Genomic DNA, 26269 nt, shown 5'->3' with positions numbered 1-26269 from the left:
TTTATTTAAAGACCTTTATGGGAATAGTTTAAGGGCTTGACATTTTGGATTTCCTTCATTGAATTATACAATGCAGAATATGTTGAAGTGTCACCTCAACATAAACATTTAAAAGAAATATGAGCAATCACAAATATATATCGAAGCCCAATACAAAAGGAATCTTTTAAAAAGACACGTTTAACTGTTAAGAAATGAAACCTGAACTTTACTCAGGATCACTTTGGCGGAAATGTTTTGCTTCAACCAGCCTGGCTTTCCTTTAAAAATAGAAAATAATGGATAGAAAAACCCTTTAGAAATGTTGTTTTGGTATGAGTCACTTTTAAGTTACATTTGTTTAAACTCAAGCAAGGAATGTCAATCATTCTTCAAAATAGGAGCCAGACCATTAGCAACCCTGCCTTAGATGAATCTGTGTGTGGGCTTGGTTAGTACTAGATGGGAGACCAACTGGGAACACTGAGTTGCTGCTGGAAGTGGTGTCGGGTATTGGCCAGTAGGTGGCACTCTTACCAATGGCCAAAAACATCAATCCCTGATGCCCCGGTGCAGTGACGGGGACACTGTGCTGTGGAAGGCGCCGTCCTTCGGAGGAGACGTAAAACCGAGGTCCTGACTCACTGAGGTCTTTAAAGATCCCAGGGCACTTATCGCAAAGAGTAGGGGATTCCCCGGTGTTCTGCCTAAAACTGCCCTCACTCTCCACCTCAAGCTGGTGTGTGCTGAGCGTTCTGGCGCTGATTGGCTGCCGTGCATCACCCCAGTGGTGCTACTCACTGGTGGTGGTGAGTGAGGTCCCCTCTTCACTGTAAAGCGTCTTTGAGTGTCTAGAAGAGCGCTATATAAATTCAATGAATTATTATTTATTATTCAAATTATATTTGTCTTGATAAAATTATTTCTAGTGAGACATGACCTTGGGGATGTTCTCGGGAGAATATTTGGCACACACACACACACGCGCAGACACACACACACACACACACACACACAAACACACAATAAATTGAGGTTTAAACACCTCACCGAACACGCAACATGGGGCGAATGTTTGGAAGTGAATTGATGTTAAGTTGGTTTTCAGCTCGTTACCGGTTGGTTTTATCAGACTGAATGTCTTAGAGCGAGAGCCCCGTGCCAAACAACCACCTCATGCCTGCCATGAGGCCTGGGTACTGGCCTGGCGTCTACTGTCATGAGGACAACGTTTGCTGTTTTCAGGGGAGGTTGGGGGGATGTCTAATTGCGATGGTTGTCTGCTGACCTTTCAGACCTGCTTGTGATTGGATCAGGTGGAGGGTTAGGTTTCACAAGCAGGATTTTCCACAACAGAAAAAGGCCAGTGTCATCATTCATCAGGCCTGGTTTTCCACTGCGTTGCTGTTCTTGCCGTACACACAGCTCTTATTCTTTGGTTCTGTAATACTAATGACTTGCGTCGAGGGAGTGACAGTTTGAGTTCTGAGACCTTTTCTTTCCGTCGACTCTGACCTTGGCACTTTACAATCCATCTGTGTGACCGCGGTATGCAGGGTGCCGGCGGAAGGTTTCACGGTGTAAGACAAAGCCCATTTTCATATTCCCGTTGTACTGAAGCCTCCTCATCGTCCTCTTCTTCACCCTGACCCCTTGTTCCCCTGGCGACCCCAGGGAGCTGCCAGCCTCTGTCACCGATGACTACGCCTTCGCCGACACAAATCAGCAACGATGTAAGCGCGCGCACGCTCTCGTGCACCGAGTGTACCGAGGGCTGTTGCGGAGAGAGGGGGGGGGGCTCTTCCTCTCTTCCCTGTTAGCTGCCGTCTTCATCCTCCTCCTCCTCCTCCTCCTCGTTGTGGTCCACTGAGCAGGGGCCCTCAGAGGAGGAGCGTGTGTTCAGCCCCTCTGCTGCAGATCATCCTACATGTTGGTTTGGTCTCTGCTTTGGCTCCGCCGTTCCTCCCCCTCTCGTCTTCGGTCCGCTGAAGCCCCTCCTTCCCTGCCCTGGGATGAAAGGTCATAGGTCAAGGCCGAGGTCCTCACGGGGGAAGATGACAAAATAAATAGCCCTATTTAGCATTGAGCTACGACTATGTCTCTTTTTGCACTGAGACTCTAGCTTGAGTTTTAATGCAGTGTTTGAGGAGGAAAGAGCAGCAGCAGAGCGAGGACGACTCACCGGGGGGGGGGGGGGGGTCACTTGGTCGGCTCCTAGGGAGAGAAAGGAACACCTCCTGGTCAGAGAGCACGCTACAACAGCCACAGCAACACCCCACAGCAACACCCATCATACTGCTGGTGAACCACAGCCACCACAACACCCATCATACTGCTGGTGAACCACCACAACACCCATCATACTGCTGGTGAACCACCACAACACCCATCATACTGCTGGTGAACCACAGCCACCACAACACCCATCATACTGCTGGTGAACCACCACAACACCCATCATACTGCTGGTGAACCACAGCCACCACAACACCCATCATACTGCTGGTGAACCACCACAACACCCATCATACTGCTGGTGAACCACAGCCACCACAACACCCATCATACTGCTGGTGAACCACCACAACACCCATCATACTGCTGGTGAACCACAGCCACCACAACACCCATCATACTGCTGGTGAACCACCACAACACCCATCATACTGCTGGTGAACCACAGCCACCACAACACCCATCATACTGCTGGTGAACCACCACAACACCCATCATACTGCTGGTGAACCACCACAACACCCATCATACTGCTGGTGAACCACAGCCACCACAACACCCATCATACTGCTGGTGAACCACCACAACACCCATCATACTGCTGGTGAACCACCACAACACCCATCATACTGCTGGTGAACCACAGCCACCACAACACCCATCATACTGCTGGTGAACCACCACAACACCCATCATACTGCTGGTGAACCACCACAACACCCATCATACTGCTGGTGAACCACAGCCACCACAACACCCATCATACTGCTGGTGAACCACCACAACACCCATCATACTGCTGGTGAACCACAGCCACCACAACACCCATCATACTGCTGGTGAACCACCACAACACCCATCATACTGCTGGTGAACCACAGCCACCACAACACCCATCATACTGCTGGTGAACCACCACAACACCCATCATACTGCTGGTGAACCACAGCCACCACAACACCCATCATACTGCTGGTGAACCACAGCCACCACAACACCCATCATACTGCTGGTGAACCACCACAACACCCATCATACTGCTGGTGAACCACAGCCACCACAACACCCATCATACTGCTGGTGAACCACAGCCACCACAACACCCATCATACTGCTGGTGAACCACCACAACACCCATCATACTGCTGGTGAACCACAGCCACCACAACACCCATCATACTGATGTGCAGATGGAAAGGTCGAGGAATGGAGCGTCAGAATGATCTGGAATCTGCGCTTTGTTTTTGGGCCGTTTACAATTAAACATTTAATTTCTATTCTAACGCAGGATCTGAACAGGGTTCAGACTTTCGTTAATTTTAATAAAGCCCATATTATCTTATGGGTGAACCTTAGGTGGCCAGTTAACAATGGTCGCTGGTCGGTCATCTCTTCTGTTGGAATTAGCCTCCCGTCACTCCTTCAACAACTTCGAAATCTGACCGATAATATTTCCTTCCAATAGGACGTCAAGACCTGCAGGGAACTTGTGTCGATTGAGATATTATATGACAAATCGAGTTGTGCCATAAAAAAATAAAACGATTTCAAATATGTATTTTTCAATTCAATACAGATGCAAAACTTGCAAACAGTTGCAGATAATGGGAACACCAAATATATCGTAGCAGGTAATCCAGGGACAGGCCTGAAGTCCAACCCTTCAGAGCAGTGTCCGTCCGTCATGAAACGTCTGGAGGACTAAACGCTGGCCATGGGGGCGACGTGGAGGCTATCCCCCCCGTGGCGTCAGGCCCGTTTCACACTCTGAGATTAAAAAGCCCAGGGATCAAGGGCCATCTAACACAACCTAACTGCTAGGATGACCGCTTTGGCCCGCTAGGTAAAGCCCAGAGGCTGTTGGCTGAATGCTCATTTAATCATCAGCCTCCGTGGATTCTCGCCCTGTCAAAATATATCGGCATTAATAATATATGAATACATTGTCGCGTAATAATCTGAGTTGATGCACGATTAGGTCAATTAATTGAGCTAATTAATTGAGCTGGGCAGCTTTCTGTGCTCAGCGACTGGGAGGACCCTGTCTGTTGGCCAGCATTCAGCTGCATTCAGCCTCCCCTGCTTGGGCCGTGGAATGACCCTCCACCTCTGCTCACATGTTCAGATCCAAATTATTGACTACTGGAATAATTGGAATATCTGCAACCAGGATTTCTTTATCGGGATAGGTGAACTTTGAAAAAGTTGCACAGTTTTTGCAATGGTACAACCTGGACTGCCATGTTCATTTCAAAGAGCTGAATTAAAACCTGCTAAATTCAGATTCCTTGTTTTCAAAGTATAATATTACCACGTCATGAATTCAAAGGTGTTCCATAAACGGACTTCAACACATGCACGTCTAAGCAGCTCCCAAACAAAGACACACTAACACACACACGCCGTCTGACCTGCTGGGATTCCGACGTGGTCCTGCTCTTAGGCTCCGCCTGGTCGGGGGAGGTCGGAGCGCTGCCATTGGCCTCTGAGGTCGGCAGGGTCCGCCTCTCTCTGGGCTGCTTCTCAGACTTGGTCACACGGAACCTGGGGAGGAGAGGAGGAGCGTCTTAACGCCGCTGCTGAGGGAGCGGCCCCTCCACGTCAACATGCTGTCATGTGTCCGACCGCAGGCTGGGTATGGAGCAGCTCTCTCTTCAGTTACTTACAACGGGGATCCATATCAAAGGTTGCATGACGTCATATCGCACAGAGAATAAGCCATTAGGGAGAGCTCCCGTTTCAGACGCAAAGTGGAGCTAACATTTTAATTTGAAGCCAAGGGACATTCAAGAATGTAAAAAAAATATAAAAACTTTCAATTAAATCAGCAAATTGTTGAGATTTTAATCCCTCTACCTTTGGGTCCACACACACACACACACACACACACACACACACACACACACACACACACACACACACACACACACACACACACACACACACACACACACACACACACACACACACACACACTCCCTGACCCCCGCGCTGACCTGCCGACGGCGAGCACGGTGACCTCGCCCTGGTGGGAGCGGCGGTTCTCCGAGCGCCGGGGGGTGAGGGGCCGCCGCATCAGGGGCCACTTCTTCTGGCTGCAGCGGCTGCAGGTGTTCTTGGGGCCCCCGGGGCCCCCGATGGTGTGCAGGTGGCTGCACGTGTGCTTGGACGTGGCCACGGCGCCGCGGGGGACCCGCGGGGGGCCCGGCCAGACGGGGGTCCGGGGGGGGCTGGACGGGGGGGGGGAGGTGGGCGTCAGCGGGGGGCTGAGAGAGACAGAGAACACACACACAGGGGGGGGGTTACACCCTGCTACAGCACGCCTCTTTAATGGAGACTAGTTAAGCAGAGCCCGTCTACGGGTGTGTGTCATCACTCTTTAATGGAGACTAGTTAAGCAGAGCCCGTAGACGGGTGTGTGTCATCACTCTTTAATGGAGACTAGTTAAGCAGAGCCCGTCTACGGGTGTGTGTCATCACTCTTTAATGGAGACTAGTTAAGCAGAGCCCGTAGAGGGGTGTGTGTCATCACTCTTTAATGGAGACTAGTTAAGCAGAGCCCGTCTACGGGTGTGTGTCATCACTCTTTAATGGAGACTAGTTAAGCAGAGCCCGTAGAGGGTGTGTGTCATCACTCTTTAATGGAGACTAGTTAAGCAGAGCCCGTCTACGGGTGTGTGTCATCACTCTTTAATGGAGACTAGTTAAGCAGAGCCCTCTACGTGTGTGTCATCACTCTTTAATGGAGACTAGTTAAGCAGAGCCCGTAGAGGGTGTGTCATCACTCTTTAATGGAGACTAGTTAAGCAGAGCCCTCTACATGTGTGTCATCACTCTTTAATGGAGACTAGTTAAGCAGAGCCCGTAGAGGGTGTGTCATCACACTTTAATGGAGACTAGTTCAGCAGAGCCCATAGACAGGTGTGTGTCATCACTCTTTAATGGAGACTAGTTAAGCAGAGCCCGTAGACAGGTGTGTGTCATCACTCTTTAATGGAGACTAGTTAAGCAGAGCCCGTAGAGGGTGTGTCATCACTCTTTAATGGAGACTAGTTAAGCAGAGCCCGTAGAGGGTGTGTGTCATCACTTTAATGGAGACTAGTTAAGCAGAGCCCGTAGAGGGGTGTGTGTCATCACTCTTTAATGGAGACTAGTTAAGCAGAGCCCGTAGAGGGTGTGTGTCATCCCTCTTTAATGGAGACTAGTTAAGCAGAGCCCGTAGAGGGTGTGTGTCATCACTCTTTAATGGAGACTAGTTAAGCTGAGCCCGTAGAGGGTGTGTGTCATCACTCTTTAATGGAGACTAGTTAAGCTGAGCCCGTAGAGGGTGTGTGTCATCACTCTTTAATGGAGACTAGTTAAGCAGAGCCCGTAGAGGGTGTGTGTCATCCCTCTTTAATGGAGACTAGTTAAGCAGAGCCCGTCTACGGGTGTGTGTCATCACTCTTTAATGGAGACTAGTTAAGCAGAGCCCGTAGAGCAGGGGTCTCAAACTCAATTTACCTGGGGGCCGCTGGAGGCAGATTCTGGGTGAGGCTGGGCCGCATCAAGTTTTCCACAAAAAAGTACAAATATCCAGTCTTCTCAAGCTTTACTATTAACAGTTCTGTAACATGAATGCTTTTTTGAACATGAATGGGTCTTTTGAACATGAACGACTTTAAAACATGAACCTTCTTCAGAACATGAAGTGTCCTTCTGAACATATGGCTTTTCTTGCCTACTCCTTACTGCCAGAGACCTGGCAGCGCTTCCTCTCACACAGCTCCTGCAGGGCCCATGCAGGGCTTTATATATATTTTTTTTATAAAGCTTGCTGCGCCTAACAACCTTGCGAAGACGGGGTGAAATGTGCAGAAGCATCTTTCACCGCAAACGTTGGTGTGTGTGTGCGTGTGCGTGTGCGTGTGTGTGTGTGTGTGTGTGTGTGTGTGTGTGTGTGTCAAGCCCGACCCGGCCCGTGCACGTTCTGTACGAGCCCGGCCCGGCCCGACACATTAGCTGTAATTATGAGCCCGAGCCCGATTTCAACCCGAATTTTTTTTTAATACATGTGTAACTTATGATATATAAATTTCGATTAATATGTGTCGGCCTCAACTTGATACAAAACACTCTTTCACACGTCGATATTTCCTTTATAAAGGAGGTCAGCGATATATAAACGCGGCTTTAACCATTCCAAAGATGAACAACTCAGGGTTGTCAAAGAATGGAAACCGTGTGTAACCGTACTACACGTTAACTATACTACAAGCTAACTACACTACACGTTTACTATACTACACCATAACTACACCACACGTTAACTATACTACACCTTAACTACACTACACCTTAACTATACTACACCTTAACTACACCACACGTTAACTATACTGCACCTTAACCCTCCTCTTAAAGCCAGTGAAGAAGCTTATGCCCCCTCCTTTAACCTCATCCTGCTTTTATTTTATTTAATCCTCCCTTTTTATTTTTTTTCAATATTCTTACTTTTCTATTATTATTAAAATTTGCACAGCTGGGAGTTGCAGTCGCAATCTCCAGTTCACTGCTTTTTGTTCCACATTTACACATGTGACAAATAAATTCTTGAATCTTGGATCTTCAATCTTCAATGAGTAGGATGGTGTTCAGGCCCCTGAATTTAATTATATTGCTGATAGAGGAAAACATTCCAAAACAATAATCGTGAACAAATCTAAAACTCATAACAATCTACTATATTTGATTAGTCATATCCATTAAAGGGATACTTCACCCGTCCAGAACCGCGTTCTATCATTATAAAATCGCTATTGTAATATAAAAAACATAAAATAATTCCCTCAGTCTAACCTAGTCTTCCCTTGGCCCAGCTTTCCTGATCTAATTTTCTCCCGAGATGATGTCAAATGACGCGTTTGACGTCATCTCAGGATAACTTTGCTTGCCTGCTAGAAGTGCCAAGGACAACAAACCACTGGTTCCGCAAATTTGTGAGCCCACCAATAAGGAATGAGGGGGGGCGGGAGCTCGCGTACCAGATGTAAACACAATGTCTGCCATGTTTCTTCACCGCTTAGCTAGAGAACACATTTGCAATGTGAAACAGCCAAAGTGGATTTTGAAATTCTATTGTTGGATTCGGACATTCAGGGCTATTAGTACGAGCCAGAATACAGCCACGAAGAATTGACACAAATAGAGAAGGAGGCTGCGGCGGCTGCAGCTGAACAATCCCTGCCTGTTGCCGAGGAGCCGGAGCGCGCCGGTTTGCTCTGTTCGCCTGTAGACACTATCACAGTGTCCCTGTGCTGCAGCGAATTTCAGAGATGCCAGTGTCTTCTCGAATAAATGGCTGAATCTGGCGAGGACGGAGCCATGTGTGTAACCTCTCACCCAGGCTTTACGCCTCATCTCAACAGCTGGGTATTGGACACATGTATATTTCCGGACCCAGAAAGTGAACTGGAAACAGACGTCTGAGCATAGAGTAAGTGTTTGTTCTGTTACTAACACATTGACTACAATAGTTTTGAGTCCCAGGGAATGTGACAATGTAGTTATTCGAAAGTAGCCGATCTTATTGACAGAGCATAGGCTACGTTACGTTAGCTTGAAATCTGTGTAATGCTGTATAGGCTACTCAAGGCATAATTTATCTTGCTTTGCTCATGTTGTTCTCTTTCGTTCTTAGACAGTATCGGCTTCCTGTGATGTCCAGGCCATCAGAGCTAATTGCCCAGCACAAGATGGGCAGTACCGTGGCTACCAGGAGACAGTAGATGCTCAAGATGAGCTGTTACTATTTGGACTCTAGCAAACTCACACGTTTTATTTTTGTAACTTCAAATTCATGTCGGTTGTTGTGATTTTTTTACTAACCCAAGTGCTGTTATACTAAAGTAAGCCTACTGTATAAGATAAACACTTATTTCAACTGGGGAGAAAAGGATGAGTACAAATACTTGATATGCTGAGCTACTGTAATTAGCCATTTATTTTATGCTGTACAGTAATATACAAATGATGCGTTTGAAAAAACGAGGGCAGAAGTCTAAACTAGTCAACGTATCACGGGGATATGTTTGCTCGAACTACCACTCGCGCTAGGACCATGGGTCCTTCCCCCTCCAAACGGAAACAGGCGGGCAGTGCAGCGAGCGCAATACACTGTGGGCGTTGGAGGATTGCTTACTTTTGAGCCAGAGAGACACTGTCTGCCTTTTCTCAGGCTAGGATGAACAGATTTCCCAAAAATGTTTTGCACATCTATAATTCATACAATTATTTACTTCATATAACCTTCATATCTCCACCGGTGAATTATGCCTTTAATTTAGTACATTGTTTCGTTAAAAGAAAATCCTTCACGACCTTCGGGCCAGAAAAACTCTGGCCCGAACTCCCTCAGGTCAAAGTAACGAATTGCAAGAGCTGCCAAGCACGGAGAGCATGCATCATCTGGGAGCCAACTGACATTTAGCAAAGTGGCCCCTGGCTGTGGGGCCCCTCAATCAGCCCTTTGGCCATCCACTATGCATCAGGAGACAGAGAGGCCATCTGATTGCCCCTCCAGATCTGCTGACCTTTGCACCCCGTCCCCAATAACTGGTTACTTGGAAGCTAATGCGATTTAAAATAAGGTATTTGGTGCCACCTGGTGGTCGGATCAGTGTATGGAATCCATAATAGCCACTGCCAATAAATGAGGTATGTTTTGGTAAATCAGGTAAAATAAGCCAACCCAGACCAGGCACAACATATTACAAAAAAAAGAGGAAGGCGCTTGGGCTGCAATTGAAATGTTAAATATACATTTAATGATCAACAGTAGGAGAGAGAGAGACAGAGTACTCACCCATCAGAGTCAATGCTGTTCTGCTCAACCATGGCTTTGAGGGCGTCCGAGTTTGCTGGAGAGTGAGAGAGGGAGAGGGAAGGAGAAACAGAGTTAAAAGGGAGGCACACACACACACACACAAACTAACCCTACGCAGAGAGAGACAGGCCAGGTCTAGCCTGATGGCATCAGACCTGAGGACAGACTGCAGCAGTACACCAACATGAACTTCAATCAAACCTCCTACAGGGTTTCCTGGCCCGCACCGCAGGGATGGTTTGATCAAGGAGCAGCCAGCAAACACCGGAAGCTCCTAAAAGATGTTTGTGGACATACCTGACACTCAATACCATACCGACCCCCACCACCTGGCACCACCCTCATCAGGGTTTTGTGTCAGTCATGAATAGCATTCGGTTCCCATTGTCATCAACATGGGATGATTTCGCAACAGGATCCTCCAGTTGAAGTTATATTGTTGGAACTCGCCTGGATTACTACAAAATCACAAGATCAGTGAAGGGTAGACCTTTAACCTCCGAAAGATAGCCGTCCAGCCCGAATGTCATTGCATAATAACAGATTCAACCAATATCTTGTTGATTTTCAGTAAGATGGTCTAGAGCTTTATCTCGCCCCGGGCTAGCTTCACCGGCTGAAACGTACCAGTCGACACGATGGGCCGCTATACAAGTACTTACATTTGTGTACTCTGAGATAACGAGTACTGATATAAGTACTCAAATGATACCATAACAGTTTAAAAACATGCGTGTTATCGCCATGGCCATTCATGTGCATGAAAAATCACTGTAGCGATATATCAATGTATCATATTGGACAAATTACATATGTATGTATAACCCCCCACTTCCTCATTACCCAGGAAGTGGTACTGAGTCATCATCATGTCGCCATGACGACCGTCTGTAATGTCTGGATCCCTCCTGATGACGCGCAACAAGTTCCTCAAACACCAATTCAATCCGACAACTCTGATTGGACCGTCTGTGTCCCTCTGCGCACGCACGCGCACGCACACGCACACACACACACACACACACACACACACACACACACACACACACGCAGGGTATGTGGCAATGTGCTTACGAGAACAGAACATGGGGGGCCGTCCCGGTCAGGGACTCTGGGGGTGGGGGGGCTAGAGAGGGCGTGAGAGAGAGGCCCGACACCCCAGACCATCAGACCACCAGGGGTCAGATTCTAAACTGCTTTTCGTCCAGAAAAGGGTTAGGTGTTTTCAGATTAGCAAACCAAGGCAACGTGGACGTACGGACAGACGGTCTGAGGAGGCGGTTATCGGCGATCAGTAATGGACGCTGGACTGAGGGAGACGTGTGCCCAAGGGGGACGAAGGGGGATGTCTATAACTCCTCGACCAGGGCTTCTCTCTGCATTTCCCCAACCTCCACAGACCTGTGTCTTATCCTTACTGTTACATTTATATTTGTCTTTAAGAAGGTTGTCTCGTATCTGGCTGTAGGGGAGTCTTGAAACTAAGAACTCTAGTGTTTAGCATTACAATTGGTTGTGCTAACTTTAACCCTATCGCCGCTGTGTTGGTTTTGGCTGCTGTCGTTGTTTTTAGTAAGAGGTCGTTGAGGCTAGTTTCAGTCACAAGGTGACGACAATAGGCTTGATTGGTGGGCGTAGCTACGGCTGCCTGAGCTACCTTGTGCATTTAAAGGCTAGCTATTATTAGCGTCAGTACCCTGCAAACGAAGACCGGGGCAACAAAGTCTAAGGGAGTCTCTCTGTGGGAGTCCCTCAAGGACGACCAGGGAAGCCACCCTATTGTAGCTATGCGTCGTACTTCACTCATCGTCAGGATTTCCACTCATAGACGACGCCACCATAGATCCTCTGCTCGGCGCAGCAACCGATCCAATCTGTGCCATCCACCGACCCTTTCCTACACTGATCTTGAAGTGATGGGAGGACTCTGGAACTGCCAATCAGCGGTCAAGAAGGCAGACTCCATTTCGGCCACCGCGTCCCTCATGACCCTCCACTTCCTGGCCCTGACAGAGACTTGGATCACTCCAGAGAACTCTGCTACTCCTGCTGCCCTCTACACCGTCTACTCATTCTCACACTCCCCAAGACCATCAGGGCGAGGAGGTGGGACCGGACTCCTCATCTCGCCGATGTGGTCCTACCGGGTCCTTCCACTAGAACACTAGGCCAGATCTGCTTTTAAACTCTACGCTGTCACTGTCACCCTTCCAACCAAGCTCTTCATTGTGGTGATCTACCGTCCTCCAGCTCCCCTTTGTGACTTCTACGACGAGATGGAGGCCCCCTTGACACTATCCCCTCCTCTCTCCTCCAGGCTGTCTCAAGCGACATCCTGCCATTTCTCACCGCACTCTTCAACTCCTCCCTGACTTCAGGCATTGTTCCAGCGTCTTTCAAGACCAGAATAAAGCCTCTCTTTCAAGACCAGAATAAAAACCGACCCTTGATACCACCGACATCCAGAACTGCAGACCGGTATCTCTTCTTTCATTCCTCTCTAAAACACTGGAACATGCCATCGCTAACCAACTGTCCTCCTATCTCTCATCTAACAACCTCCTTCACCCTCACCAGTCACGGCTTCAAGAAGGCACACTCCACTGAGACGGTTCTCCTCGCGGTGACTGAGTCCCTCCGTGCTGCCAGAGCCTTGCCCCTCTCATCGGAACTCATTCTCCTCAACCTGTCCACAGCATTTGACACGGTGAACCACCAGATCCTCCTTGCCACTCTCGCTGAACTTGGCATTGCTGAATCTGCCCTTTCCTGGTTCACATCCTACCTGACGAATCGCACTTATCAGGTAACATGGAATGGCTCCTTGTCCAAACCTTGCACGCTTGAAACTGGTGTCCCTCAAGGCTCTGTACTGGGGCCTCTTCTGTTCTCCCTCTATATCAGAACTCTGGGCTCTGTAATTACATCACACAGCTTTTCCTATCACTGCTATGCTGACGACACTCTATCGTCAATTTCTATCTTTCCCCTCATCTGACAAAGCCCTGATAGCAACACGCATATCTGAATGTCTGGCAGACATCATCACCTGAGGCTTAACCTCAACAAGACTGAGCTCCTCCTGATGCAAGTAAAAGATTGCCCATACATGGAGTAACTGGTCACTGTTGAGAACATCACTGTATCTCCTTCTCCAACTGCCAGAAACCTCGGTGTGGTACTGGACAATCAGTTATGCTGCACCGCAAACATCACTGCGGTGACCCGATCCAGCAGATTTGCACTTTACAACATCCGCAGGATCTGGCCTTTCCTCACAAGGGAAGTAGCTCAGCTTCTAGTCCAATCACTGGCCATCTCCCGCCTCGACTACTGCAACTCACTCCTGGCTGGACTTCCTGCCTCTGCGATTAAACCTTTGCAGCGCATCCAGAATGCAGCAGCGCGCCTTGTGTTCAACCTACTGAAGTTCTCCCATGTGACCCCCCCTCTTCCGGGTCCTCCACTGGCTCCCTGTAGTAGCTCGCATCAGATTCAAGATGATGGTACTGGCATACAAGGCAGTCGATGGAACTGCCCCTGCCTACCTCCAAGCATTGGTAAAGTCACACACCCCAGCTCGATCCCTCCGCTCAACTACCTCAGCTGGACGTCTGGTACCACCATTGCTAAGAGCAAGCAAAGGTCGATCAACAAAGTCACAACTTTTCTCTGTTTGGGACCTCAGTGGTGGAATGAGCTCCCTGCCGATCGCCGAGTCGCTCACCAGCTTCCGCAAAAGACTCAAAACTCACCTGTTTAGAGTTCACCTCGACTCTGCATAGCTACCTAGCCCCTTCCGGCCACCATTGTATGTTGTACGTCCTGGCACTTAATGTACGCACTTATTGTACTCACTTAATCTACATTGCACTTATTCATAGTACTTAATTGTGCAACATCTGCAGTAGTTGCTAGCATTGCTGTACACAGGGAATGGGTTAGCCTAGCGATTGTTAGTACTTGCACTTGGCTCTATGAACATCTTTACTGTACTGACAGCGATATATTGTTTCACTTCTTATCAGGGCCGCTGCTAGCCGTTTCAGTGCCCTACGTGAGCGGGGGGGGGGGGATCCCCTTTTTATATATTAGGTAAAAACATCTAATTTGCCGAAATTGAGTGATAGGTTAGACAATTAAGAACAAACAACAGTGGGCCTCTTCATAACTAATTTACATATTATTTTAATTCATTAATGTATTATTATTTTTTATTTTTTTACAAACCTTAATTTTTCGTGCCCCCCTCAGCTACTTGGTGCCCTACGCACTCTGCATACTCTGCGTATAGGGAGCGGCGGGCCTGCTTCTTATGACAAATGTACTTATTGTAAGTCGCATTGTATAAAAGCGTATGCTAAATGCCCTGAATGTAAATGTAAATGTACTTCGACCACAGTCCTATTGATCATCAAAGTGTGACGTGAACGTCAATTGGTCCTAGTTTTTTTCTACGACTTCGGTGACATAGCCCTCTATTCTCCTTGCTCCTTTTAAATTGAACAAACAAAAAGGTTCACCTTGAAAGTTGGCCTCAGTCTGCCCAGTTTGAACACAGCTCTGATGCAGATGTTCACGCCTCGTTTCCACATACGTACATTCTCGTATGCGATCCAACCGTCTCCGACCGAAAGTCCATTCATTCCTATGTGATTCTCCGTAATGTCCGTTTTTCCTCCGAGACTCCTCCCCTCCGTAAAATTTCTGTCCGGTATGTCCGTAATATACGTTCAAAAAATTTAACTTTCGCCGTCGTTTTACGGAGATACCGTATGGAAGTTTTTATGTTTTTCACGAAACATGTAAAGTACCTGGCAGGCCAAACTCCTCGCCGATCTCTTTCCAAGCCTGGTTGGTTTTGTTTTTATCTCTGTATATGTCGATCCTCATGTTCCAAAGTACCGTTCTCCTAAAAACGGCCATTATCATACGCTCCCCCATCTTTTGTTCGTAAATAAATTCATGTCCGTACGTAAAACACTAGCGACTCCTTCCGTAAATTTACGGAAGCACGGATACGAAAAACATACGTATGTGGAAACGAGGCGTCAAGGGGGACAAACACACACTTTTGGATCAAATCACATACCTTCATTACTCATGATCATGTGGACAATCTGCCCCACGGTGTCGTTGTTCTCGCTGAACGTGTCGTTCAAGTCTAGGAAATGCAGACAAAGAAAGAAAATCATTACTTAACAAGACACATATTTTTCATAAAGTCATATACGCCCTTACAAGAAACTCACACACAAGTGAATCTGGAAGCCTTGTGGAGACCCAGGGTTAGTGTGAGTGAGTGAGTGAGTGAGTGAGTGAGTGAGTGAGTGAGTGAGTGAGTGAGTGAGTGAGTGAGTGAGTGAGTGAGTGAGTGAGTGAGTGAGTGAGGGTTTGGCCATCAGCCAAATAGAGGAAGGAAGGAAAAGTCCAGATAGTTACACAGATAAGCACATTTCCCCAGAACTTATAACGCCAAAAAACTCCATTCAACAACAGCGCCAGAGCCCAGACCAAGAGCCGTGATTGGCCAGCCGCGAACATAAGCGCGGCGTGCAAAGTATCGGCCAGCGCACAAGGAGAGAGGAACAAGTCTGGGATTCACAAGGATATTCTTCTAGATGAGCAATCTGCCAGAGAACCCTCCGTACACAGACAGTCTCATGGTCCTGATTAGGAAGGGGAGAGGAGGAGGAGGAGGAGGAGGAGGAGAGGAGAGGAGAACCTTCTGTACACAGACAGTCTCATGGTCCTGATTAGGAAGGGGAGAGGAGAGGAGGAGGAGGAGGAGGAGGAAGGAGAAAGGAAGGAGGATGGGAGGTGAGAGGAGGAAAGGAGGAGATGAGCGGTGAGGGGAAGGAGAGGTGAAGAGGGTGTGAAGCCGTTTTCTTGTATGAACGCTGGTGTACGTCCAGTGTGAGGTCCGGGCATTGTCCGGGGGTCGCCCTTACACAGACTGACCCCCACAGGAGACCGGCCAGTCATACGCACTAACTGGAAACCCTGGTTTGGACTGGATGGGGGGTGGGGCCTGGGTATCGTGCAGGAGGCAGAGAGAACTCTGTGGGAATGTCAGTGTTTTGTTTCCAGCACTCCCAATTCAATGATATATTTGTAAAGCCCTTAATCAGTTTCAGGCTTAAAGGGCCACATATGCAATAATATACAATTATATGCATATTATTTAAATCATGTTTATATAATGTCTACTCAATTGAAAAAGTATTTGTATGCATTTTGCTTGGGGCTAGAGATACCTCCCTGATTGAAACAGTTTAAGATAGTTTGAATGAGGTCTGACACTGAGGCCAATTGACTGACTTCTTTGATGTGTAGATTCCTTTAACCGTCTTGCAGCCTTGCTTGCAGCCATGTCCACTTCAACCATAGTGTATTGCAGTTTAATTTGGCCTCTAAAAAAGATGCATAATTGTGAATTTCTGTATTGAAAATTTTATAAGATAGGGACGATGCAATTAACTATAGTTCCAATAAGGGCATGAAACTGATACTGTACTGATATTTTAAACTCTTGTCTCGTTGGGTGTTTCCATTACAGTGTGATTGAAATAGACACGTGTTAATAGGTTCTTCCTAGTTTCACGTCTTTTTTTCCACAGCTGTATAACAGCTGTCATCTTACCAGTGTTGTAAACTCTGTATACACCACTGGTACACCATACTGGGATACCATACTGGGATACCGTCGATTGGTGGATACTGGGTGGTACCACCGGGCTGGTACTGGTGGATACTGGGTGGAATGTACCACTGGCTGGTACTGGTTGATACTGGGTGGAATGTACCACTGGACTGGTACTGGTTGATACTGGGTGGAATGTACCACCGGGCTGGTACTGGTTGAATGGAATGTACCACTGGGCTGGTACTGGTTGATACTGGGTGGAATGTAACACTGGACTGGTACTGGTTGATACTGGGTGGAATGTACCACCGGGCTGGTACTGGTTGAATGGAATGTACCACTGGGCTGGTACTGGTTGAATGGAATGTACCACTGGGCTGGTACTGGTTGAGTGGAATGTACCACTGGGCTGGTACTGGTTGAATGGAATGTACCACTGGACTGGTACTGGTTGAATGGAAAGTACCACTGGACTGGTACTAGTTGAATGGAATGTACCACTGGGCTGGTACTGGTTGAATGGAATGTACAACTGGGATGGTAGAGTCGAGGGAGTGGGGGACCAGCCCACTGAAGAACTCCCCGCCCAAGTCTTACCCCTGGCCCCATAAAGATTACAACCAGAGGTGGGCCAACACCACTGCCGGCTGGGTGTCGGGCGGCCGTTCCCTACTGCTGCTGCTCGGTCTGACATGCTGCCCTGTCTCTGTACGTCTTCACAGCGACCCCCTCACCTCCGCCCAGCTCCAGGTCCTCCTCTGGCTCCTCCCCCTCTGCGGGGGGCTCCCCGGTGGTGCAGCGGTAGCCCCTCCTCTTCAGGAGGTGACAGATCAGGACCCCCAGCAGCCCCAGTGTGAAGAAGACCGGCACCAGCACGAAGGCCATGTACTCTGGGCTGGCCTCGGCCACGCCAGGCCCCGCCGGGCTGGGGGTCTGGCCCGCTGGAGGGGGGGACACACGTTATTCACCATCACGGGGGGGAACACGTTATTCACCATCACGGGGGGGACGGGACGGGACACGTTATTCACCATCACGGGGGGGGGAGGAGAGGAACACGTTATTCACCATCACGGGGGGGGGGGGACGACACGTTATTCACCATCACGGGGGGACGGACGACACATGTTATTCACCATCACAGGGGGGGGGGAGGAGAGGAACACGTTATTCACCATCACGGGGGGGACGGGGACGACACACGTTATTCACCATCACGGGGGGGGGAGAGGAGAGGAACACGTTATTCACCATCACGGGGGGGGGGGGTGGGACACGTTATTCACCATCACGGGGACACACACACACGTTATTCACCATCACGGGGGGACGGGGACACGTTATTCACCATCACGGGGGGGGGACACGTTATTCACCATCACGGGGGGGGGACACGTTATTCACCATCACAGGGGGGGGGGGGGAGGAACACGTTATTCACCATCACGGGGGGGGGGAACACGTTATTCACCATCACGGGGGGGGGACACGTTATTCACCATCACGGGGGGGGGGAACACGTTATTCACCATCACGGGGGGGGGACACGTTATTCACCATCACGGGGACGACGACGACGACACACGTTATTCACCATCACGGGGGGGGGAGGAACACGTTATTCACCATCACGGGGGGGGGGGGGGGACATGTTATTCACCATCACGGGGGGGGGGGGGACGACGACACACGTTATTCACCATCACGGGGGGGGGGGGGGGGGACACGTTATTCACCATCAGCGGGTGTGGCCGACACCTAGGGTGGGAATAGAACCCTAGTACTCCGGCAACGTTCTTATCATCACAACGGTAAGGGTTAGTTATCCAATAACATAAACACACATTGTCCGATAAGGGTTTGGTTAGTTATTGGACATTGTGCGATGTTTTAACGGGAGCAGGGTCAAAGACCACTTGTCCACGTGTCACGCCCTGCATAGACTAGAAGGTATCTAGACAGGACCACAGGAGAGGAGTGAGAGACGGAGGGGAGAGACGAGAGCTAATGATGTCAGAGGGAAAGATTTGAAGGGGAGGATGGGTGTGAATAGTTGTTTGATTTAACCACAAGAGTCACGAAGACCAATTTAGAACAATAATAACACACCAACCGTAAGATCAGCTGTGTTACATCATGGAAGTCCTTTAATAAGCTCTGCTCTTGAGCAGCTCCCCTCTGAAAGGTCCCATGGCATGCTACTTTATGGATTATTACTGTATATATAGGAGTTAGTGGGCCCTTAATACAGTATTTGAAGACGTTCAAGATATTCAGCCTTGGTGCAGAATTACAGCCACTCCGAGCCGGTCCCACAATGAGCTCTCCACAAACGTGCCGTTAGAGGCAGGTCAAGGTGGAGGGTGGGGGTGTGGCCCTGAGCAGCTTGAGGCCACGGTACCATGCGCTAGTGATAACAGTGGATGTATCGCAATGCCTCGGATTCATAAAGCACTTTTGGCCGTGTTCTGCAAATATTCTAGAACACTCTGGATGCTCCGGCGGGAGTTCTTGAGCTCTTTATCCAAGTAATATCATTTTATACAAAGATATTATCATAAAATACATATTATCAGGGCCAAAAGCTGTGTGCGCCTCCAGACGATATTATTGATCTCAAAGGACTGCGTCGGGTTCTCCGACGTCTCTGGTTCTTCCACGTCCACATCAACCTGAAGTAGAACCGCGACATGGTGCAGAGGGGGATTGATGACCGCCCCCACCCCAGGGCCCCACCCAGAGGCTGCTCCACCACCCCAGGGCGCCCACACCAGGGCCCCCGCCCAGGGCCAGCTCCACCACCCCAGGGCCCCCGCCCAGGGCCAGCTCCACCACCCCAGGGCCCCCGCCCAGGGCCTGCTCCACCACACCAGGGCCCCCACACCAGGGCCCCCGCCCAGAGGCTGCTCCACCACCCCAGGGCCCCCACACCAGGGCCCCCCCCCCCAGAGGCTGCTAGGAGGTCCCTGAGGGCCCCCCCCAGAGGCTGCTAGGAGGTCCCTGAGGGGGCCCCCAGAGGCTGCTGTGTCCTCTCATTCTAAATAGGCGCTCGCGGGGCCGTGTTGATCCCAGCTTCTATTAAAAGAGGGAAACTGATCTCCGCTAAAGAGCAGCTGATGAAACATGGATGCATGCATTGGTGTGAATGAATACACACACGCGTGAACACACTTCAGTCTTCTCCCTCATGGCATTATGGGTAAAGGAGGTAGGAAGAAAGAGTTAAAGAGAGACCAGAAAGACAGCGTGAGAGGAAGAGAGAGGTAGAGCAAAAGAGAGACAGATACAGCGGACATCGTGAAAGCCTTCAAATGAGAGTGTGTGTGTGTGTGTGTGTGTGTGTGTGTGTGTGTGTGTGTGTGTGTGTGTGTGTGTGTGTGTGTGTGTGTGTGTGTGTGTGTGTCAACAGACCGAGAAGGAGAGAAAGAGATAGAGAGGTTGAACTTGAATGAGAGAAGCCATCCAGTGTCTTCCAAAGGTCACTCTGGGGGAGGGGGTCGTAGTCACAGACTAGTATGCAATCAACATCAACCCTGTCGATGTTAATCATCACTACATCTTGAAAAGAGGTGATGGCATAAAGTTCAACGGTTGCACATCTAGTGGAAATTACAACAAACACACACTCTCAAACACACACACACACACACACACACACACACACACACACACACACACACACACACACACACACACACACACACACACACACACACACACACACACACACACACACACACACACACACACACACACAGGACTTTAGACTCCTTCAGATGGTTCAGGTCACCCAGGGGTCTGCCAGGAGTGGCCCGTCTCTGTGTTGGCGTTCAGTCAATCTATAACGGAGACCACGCCCTGTAAGCCCCGCTGCAGAGTCCCTCCAGCTCCCGGTACCGGGCCGCTCCAGCTGACGCTCCGGTCCCGGCTCCACGGTCAGGGAGGGCTCTAGGGGGCAGCGATGCCTACAGGACTCCACCGTCTACACCATGCCACCCCTCTTCCGGGACCACCACTGTAGCCGCTGTAGTCGCTGGCATCAGATTCAGGACGACGTTACTGGCATACAAGGCGGTCAATGGTACTGCCCCCGCCGACCTCCGAGCACTGGTGAACCCAACACCCCAGCTCGAGCGCTCCCCTCAACTACCTCAGCTGGACGTCTGGTACCGCCATCGCTAAGAGCAAGCAAGAGTCCATCGTCAAAGTTACCACTCACCCTGTTTTGGCCCAGCAGTGGTGGAGCCTCCGCCCCCCCCCCCCCCCCCCCCCACACCTCTGCACTTATTCTATGTCATGCTTCCTGGCACTCACTGGTACTTAGACTTAGTTGTATAGCATCTTATCCTAGCTATGTTCTGTGTTGCTGTATACAGGGAATGGGTTATCCTAGCGATTGATAGTGCTTGGCACTTGGTGCTATGAACATCCTTACTGTACTGTACTGCGATATATTGTTGATTCTAAATGTACTTATTGCAAGTCACTTTGGATAAAAGCGTCTGCTAAACGCCCTGAATGTAAATTGAAGACTGCGGATGATCGCTGTCCAAAGTTCCCCCTTTGGGCTTGGACTCAAACCACGAGACACTCCTGCCCCGTAGTCCTTCACATGGCCATCTTCAGCGACGCCTTTGGACAGAGATGTCGTTGATGTGAATTGAGGGGCGGTTACACTGAGATAGGAGGCTCAGGGATCAGGGGAACAAACACACACACACACACACACACACACACACACACACACACACACACACACACACACACACGTAGGCAGTCAGTCCAATCGGTTGGAGGTCACACACTCTGACCCCAAGAGCAGCAGAGTCTAAGAGGTTCCCTGGCCAACGCCATGGTCCTGAATCACCGGTCAAGGCATTCCAGCGTGACACACACAATGGAGCCTTTGTGTGCGCTGCCGTGCACGTTCCTCAGTGCATGTGTGAGTTAGTAAGTCAGGGAAATGAGCCACAGTGCTGCCTCGCTATACATCACACACAAACCCACGTCTGAACGCTTCAATGTCTGCACACGTCTGCCCCCAGCCACACAGGGCTGGTGCTGGTCAGACCCCCAGTGTTCCCAGTCCCACCAGCGGCTTTACTACATCAACATGGTGATAGAGGCCTTTGTCCCCTCGGTGAACTCCATAGCCTGACAGCCTCTCTCTGCCTTTCACCGACCCGGATATGGAGGATCCAGGGTGCATTCCAAACCCTCCCATACACCCTACCACTCTGCTCCGCCTACTGCTGGCTCTGTGTAACCTTGGGGAGGCCAGCAGGAGCAGGAGATGTGTGGAGCTGAGTAACTGAAAGGCGTTGTCTAAGAATCTCAATTCACTTAGGGTCTAAGACACCATGTATCCTATGGGCATGGTGGCCATGTGGACTAGCTTTTGGAGAATCACTAAAGAACGAGTGTTGGAAGATACCGTGGCTCTACAGTTCAGTCTGCTTTAGCGACCAGTGGAAATGATTCTACACAGGAAAGGGAATCCAGTCCCAGTTTAAGATGAAACCTTTCCAAGTGAGGCAGGATATTGACGTTGGCACTGAGATCGGGGAGGGGTGGGGGTAATGGAGAAACTATAAGAGGTTGTTCCGATTGATTGCGGATTGATCGGCCCTGATTGGAATTTAATAACCGTCAGCCAAATACTTGATTTCAAGGAATTAGCTGACAGGATAACGGTATCGTTTTTGTTTTCTTCCTAGTAAGTAAAATGAGAATGATGCAAAGAAACCTTAAAAGAGAGAGTAGCAGTTAAATCGTGAATGAGGAAATGTAGGATAGTGTAGCATCAATCTGAAATCAAACAGTTTGGAAATGTTCACATCTGCTGTATATATGTGAGGAGTACAGTTTATTACTTCAACTATTTATTTCACTGCTAGAGAATGTTCCATTTCCTCAGAAGACAGGAAATTGCACGTTCAAGGAGTTCCACATTCCAATGGGTCGCTAAAAAGTAGTTCAAGACAGACGTTTTACCATTTGATATTAACTGGAAGATGTTGTGTTTTATTTGTGATTTAGGATTACTTAGTGCTCTTTGGATATTGCAGACAAAGTGTAAATTATTCTTATTCCATTGTAGCGGCACTTGTTTAGTTTCCACCTTTCCTTCCGTGCCACTCGTTGGAGTAAGTCTTAAAGAGGAAGTACCATTGGCGTATCATCAAGTTTCCCACTAGTAACATACCTTCAAAAGCAGCAAATATTCGCCCTTCTCTCTAGAGGAGCGAATTTGAATGACAAAATATTGTCTATTCGTGTCTTTCCATTGACTTTGGAGGTAATCGCGCCGTGCCTTGGCTTTTGGTGTGAAGCCACCTTAGGGAAGCAGTCAACGTAGAGCTCTGCAGTCTCCCAAAACCCACAAAGGACAGGACAGTGGATTTGTTCTATTTTTAATGACAACGTCCCCTCTAGTTAGCTAATTATTGCATGCGTTACAATTTTTAACACAATTATTATGAATAAACTAGTCCCTCATTTGCTCATACAATTGGTTTAACCATTGGATAAGGATTATAGTTACAATATAATATTAAAGATTACAAGTTATTAGAACGTCAACAATCTTATAACTTTAAGTAAACCAAACACAAGTAAACCAAAAAGATTTCTGTTTTAAACAGACAAAGGCTGGGTTGGTCCATGTAATTCGAAGCCGAAACCAAAACAAATCCATGCCAAATGTAAACTAGTTTAAAGCCAAGACCAGGGTTAGAAGTGTTGACAAAGAACACAAGCTTATAATTAGATCCTCATAGGCAAACAGGTTGAGGTACTTCAGCCTAAAGCGTGCAGGGCACCCGTTCAATAAGGTCACTGGGTTATTTTAAACCCAAAGCCATAACAGATTCCAGGTCTGATCCATCTTCAACACTCTGCTCCTGCCCACAACAGTTTACACTCAAGGATTCCCAGTGCTCTCAGTCTGTGAGCTTCAGAGCGGTGTCAACGGAGAATCTAAACCTGTGGTCCCTATTGGAGAAAACCAACTAGCCAAGGCAGCTTGTATGCAAGCATCATATACTTGTGTTGGACAAAACAAAGACACAGCTATACGTGCTGCTAAATACTTGTTTGGAATGTAATGCTTGTCAATGGATTGCCATCTGCCCAGTCTCAGAATGTGCGTACTCACAAAAGCATGGCTGATTCACTTCTCGACTTAGACAATGTCAATAATTAATCATGGCAAACAGGACAACTCCTTAAGACCAGTAGTGAATCTCTGCTTGCATCAACCAGAAACCAATAATAACATGCAAACCTACACCCTACACAACTCATGAAGCCTATACCAGTCATCTGCATGAAGCAGAACTCGGTGCCATGATTTGTAGGATGAGGATTAGCTGCCAGAGAAGTGGAGTTACAGGCAGCCTGAGTCATAGGCACTGCAGCTCAGGTGCAAGAGGAAGAGACCATTAGCACATCATTAACGCTGGACTGGTTTAACCTCCCCTGACTCTAGATCAGATCTCACATGTATTAACACATTTGTAATGGGAGGGCAGGTCCAGAAACAATGCGTCAAATAGAGGAATGGACTGGTTGAACCGTAACTAAACCAAAACTACATTAAGCTGACCCTACATCCTCAATAAGAGTAATGTGTTACCTATAGCAAGCACACACACACACACACACACACACACACACACACACACACACACACACACACACACACACACACACACACACACACACACACACACAGTCATTTTTCTCACGCAATTTACGGAATCAGAGAGCATATAGACCTGTCATTCAACTTTACAGTGACTTATCATTCTGAAGCAAACACAATTAGACACCATTTCCCGAGTCGCACTACAGAGACTGCACCAGAGGATTTGAACAGCATCTCCTGTGTTCTCAAAGCATGACACTAATCCAATGGTCAGGAAAGACGTTTACATTCTGCAGTTCTTGGGCTTTACCGGGTGGGTTCCTACTGAAAGTGTGATCACCGGCCTCACCTCAGCGGTCTAAAGATACTAAAATATAGTAAAGGATACTAAATGATACTATAATACTAAATTATACTAAATGACCAAATTTCTAAATAACTAAATTACCAAATGACCTACTGAATGACATGGATGTGTTGGAATCGCCAATCAGATGAAACATTCTGGGGAGATGTCTCTAGCGTGAAAGATACTTTATGTCCATTTGTTTCTTTAGGTTAATAATCGATGTTGCACACACTAAAGCAAGGCATGAAAATAGATAGAAAAGGGCAGGACGATTGGAGCAGTTTGGTGTTTTTAGCGCGTATAGTTCCAGCAACCTTTGCGTCAAACGAAATACATTCATAAGAAGAAGATAAACATAGCGCTTGCTGAACGTTAAATCCAACTTTTCCCAGAAGCACCGGGGATCCTGTCCGCCCTCCACGTAAACACTGAACAACTCCTGGGTTCTCCTAGGTTTAACGTCAAACTATGAGCGAACACGGGGGAAACCGGGGCGATACCGTCCACCAAGGGGATATTAACGTCCACCACGGGGATCTGGTCGTCGGGCGAATTGTTTTTTTATTTAAAACAGCCTAGCAACACAGTTACACAATGAGCAACAAGAAACACATTAAAACAAACTAACAACTCACGCGTCACGACGAGCACCGCGCCTATGGATTCAGCCATCGATCAGACAGGCAGAGCGGATCTGCTGCTGACAACTGAGTGGTTAGGGTGGTGTGTGTGTGTGTGTGTGTGTGTGTGTGTGTGTGTGTGTGTGTGTGTGTGTGTGTGTGATGCATGTATGCATGTGACGGTGTGTGCCTGTGTGTGTGTGTGTGTGTGTGTGTGTGTGTGTGTGTGTGTGTGTGTGTGTGTGTGTGTGTGTGTGTGTGCGTGCGTGTGTGTGTGCGGAGCAGAAACAAGGCTAACGGACACTGGACACCAGCAGGAGACAACCGGGAAGGAGGGGAGGCTTCTCCGTGGATACGATCCCCGTATTTCCTCCTTCCCAGAGGCTGGGCACACCCATCTGCTGAAACAACTCCTCTGCTACCGCGTCTCTGCTGGTCCGACAACAGCAGGCCTGTTGTGATGTGGTAGGCCTACTACTGCAATACCAGAGTACAACTACGGATGGTACTACTGCAATACCAGAGCAGGACTACACATGGTAATACTGCAATACCAGAGCACAACTACTCATGGTACTACTGCAATACCAGAGCACCACTACTCAGTTCCTCAACGCGGGCCGTGAATCGAGACCTGTCTGTCCGGCACATACTTTCGAGTTTCTAATTCATATTGTTACGTATTTTAAGAACCTAAGCTACCCACACATAGACCTTATGAAGCAGGACCAAACATATAAGCCGTAAATACTATACATAGCCACAAGGGGAGCAAGACCTTACTGAAGGCTGCAATAAATACTTTAACCACAGAAGGCAGCACCACAGACAAGGCGAGGAAGCCGAGGGTTATACGTCACACCGGCTCCTCGCACTGCTTCCGGGTCTTGCAGACCAGACGATAACACCAGAGACACGGGGGAGAGAT

General features: G+C 48.6%; 1 protein-coding gene and 1 long non-coding RNA gene across 3 annotated transcripts; one reads left to right on the top strand and one right to left on the bottom strand.

The window, feature by feature from the left end:
• On the bottom strand, positions 1–25769 carry rell1 (RELT like 1). Of its 2 annotated transcripts, none has more exons than XM_060076610.1 (8): positions 25357–25769; positions 17459–17665; positions 15171–15242; positions 10058–10112; positions 5211–5480; positions 4626–4758; positions 2162–2193; positions 1–1981 (listed from the first exon to the last, which is right to left on the bottom strand). In XM_060076610.1, the coding sequence occupies exons 1-7, from the start codon at positions 25391–25393 to the stop codon at positions 2179–2181; spliced, it is 789 nt and encodes a 262-aa protein (XP_059932593.1). In that variant the 5' UTR covers positions 25394–25769; the 3' UTR covers positions 1–1981; positions 2162–2178. The 2 variants fall into 2 exon arrangements, with proteins under 2 accessions (XP_059932593.1, XP_059932592.1); XM_060076609.1 differs by having other exon boundaries at positions 1–1987; positions 2166–2193; positions 25357–25765.
• On the top strand, positions 8061–9141 carry LOC132475458 (uncharacterized). The gene is made up of 2 exons (XR_009529919.1): positions 8061–8689; positions 8894–9141. It is a non-coding gene; the product is annotated as an uncharacterized LOC132475458 (long non-coding RNA).
• Positions 25770–26269: the final 500 nt, after the last annotated feature.

Source organism: Gadus macrocephalus, chromosome 17 (assembly GCF_031168955.1).
Source record: "Gadus macrocephalus chromosome 17, ASM3116895v1".
NCBI classification, from domain to species: Eukaryota; Metazoa; Chordata; class Actinopteri; order Gadiformes; family Gadidae; genus Gadus; species Gadus macrocephalus.
This window is presented reverse-complemented; position numbering and strand designations above follow the sequence as displayed.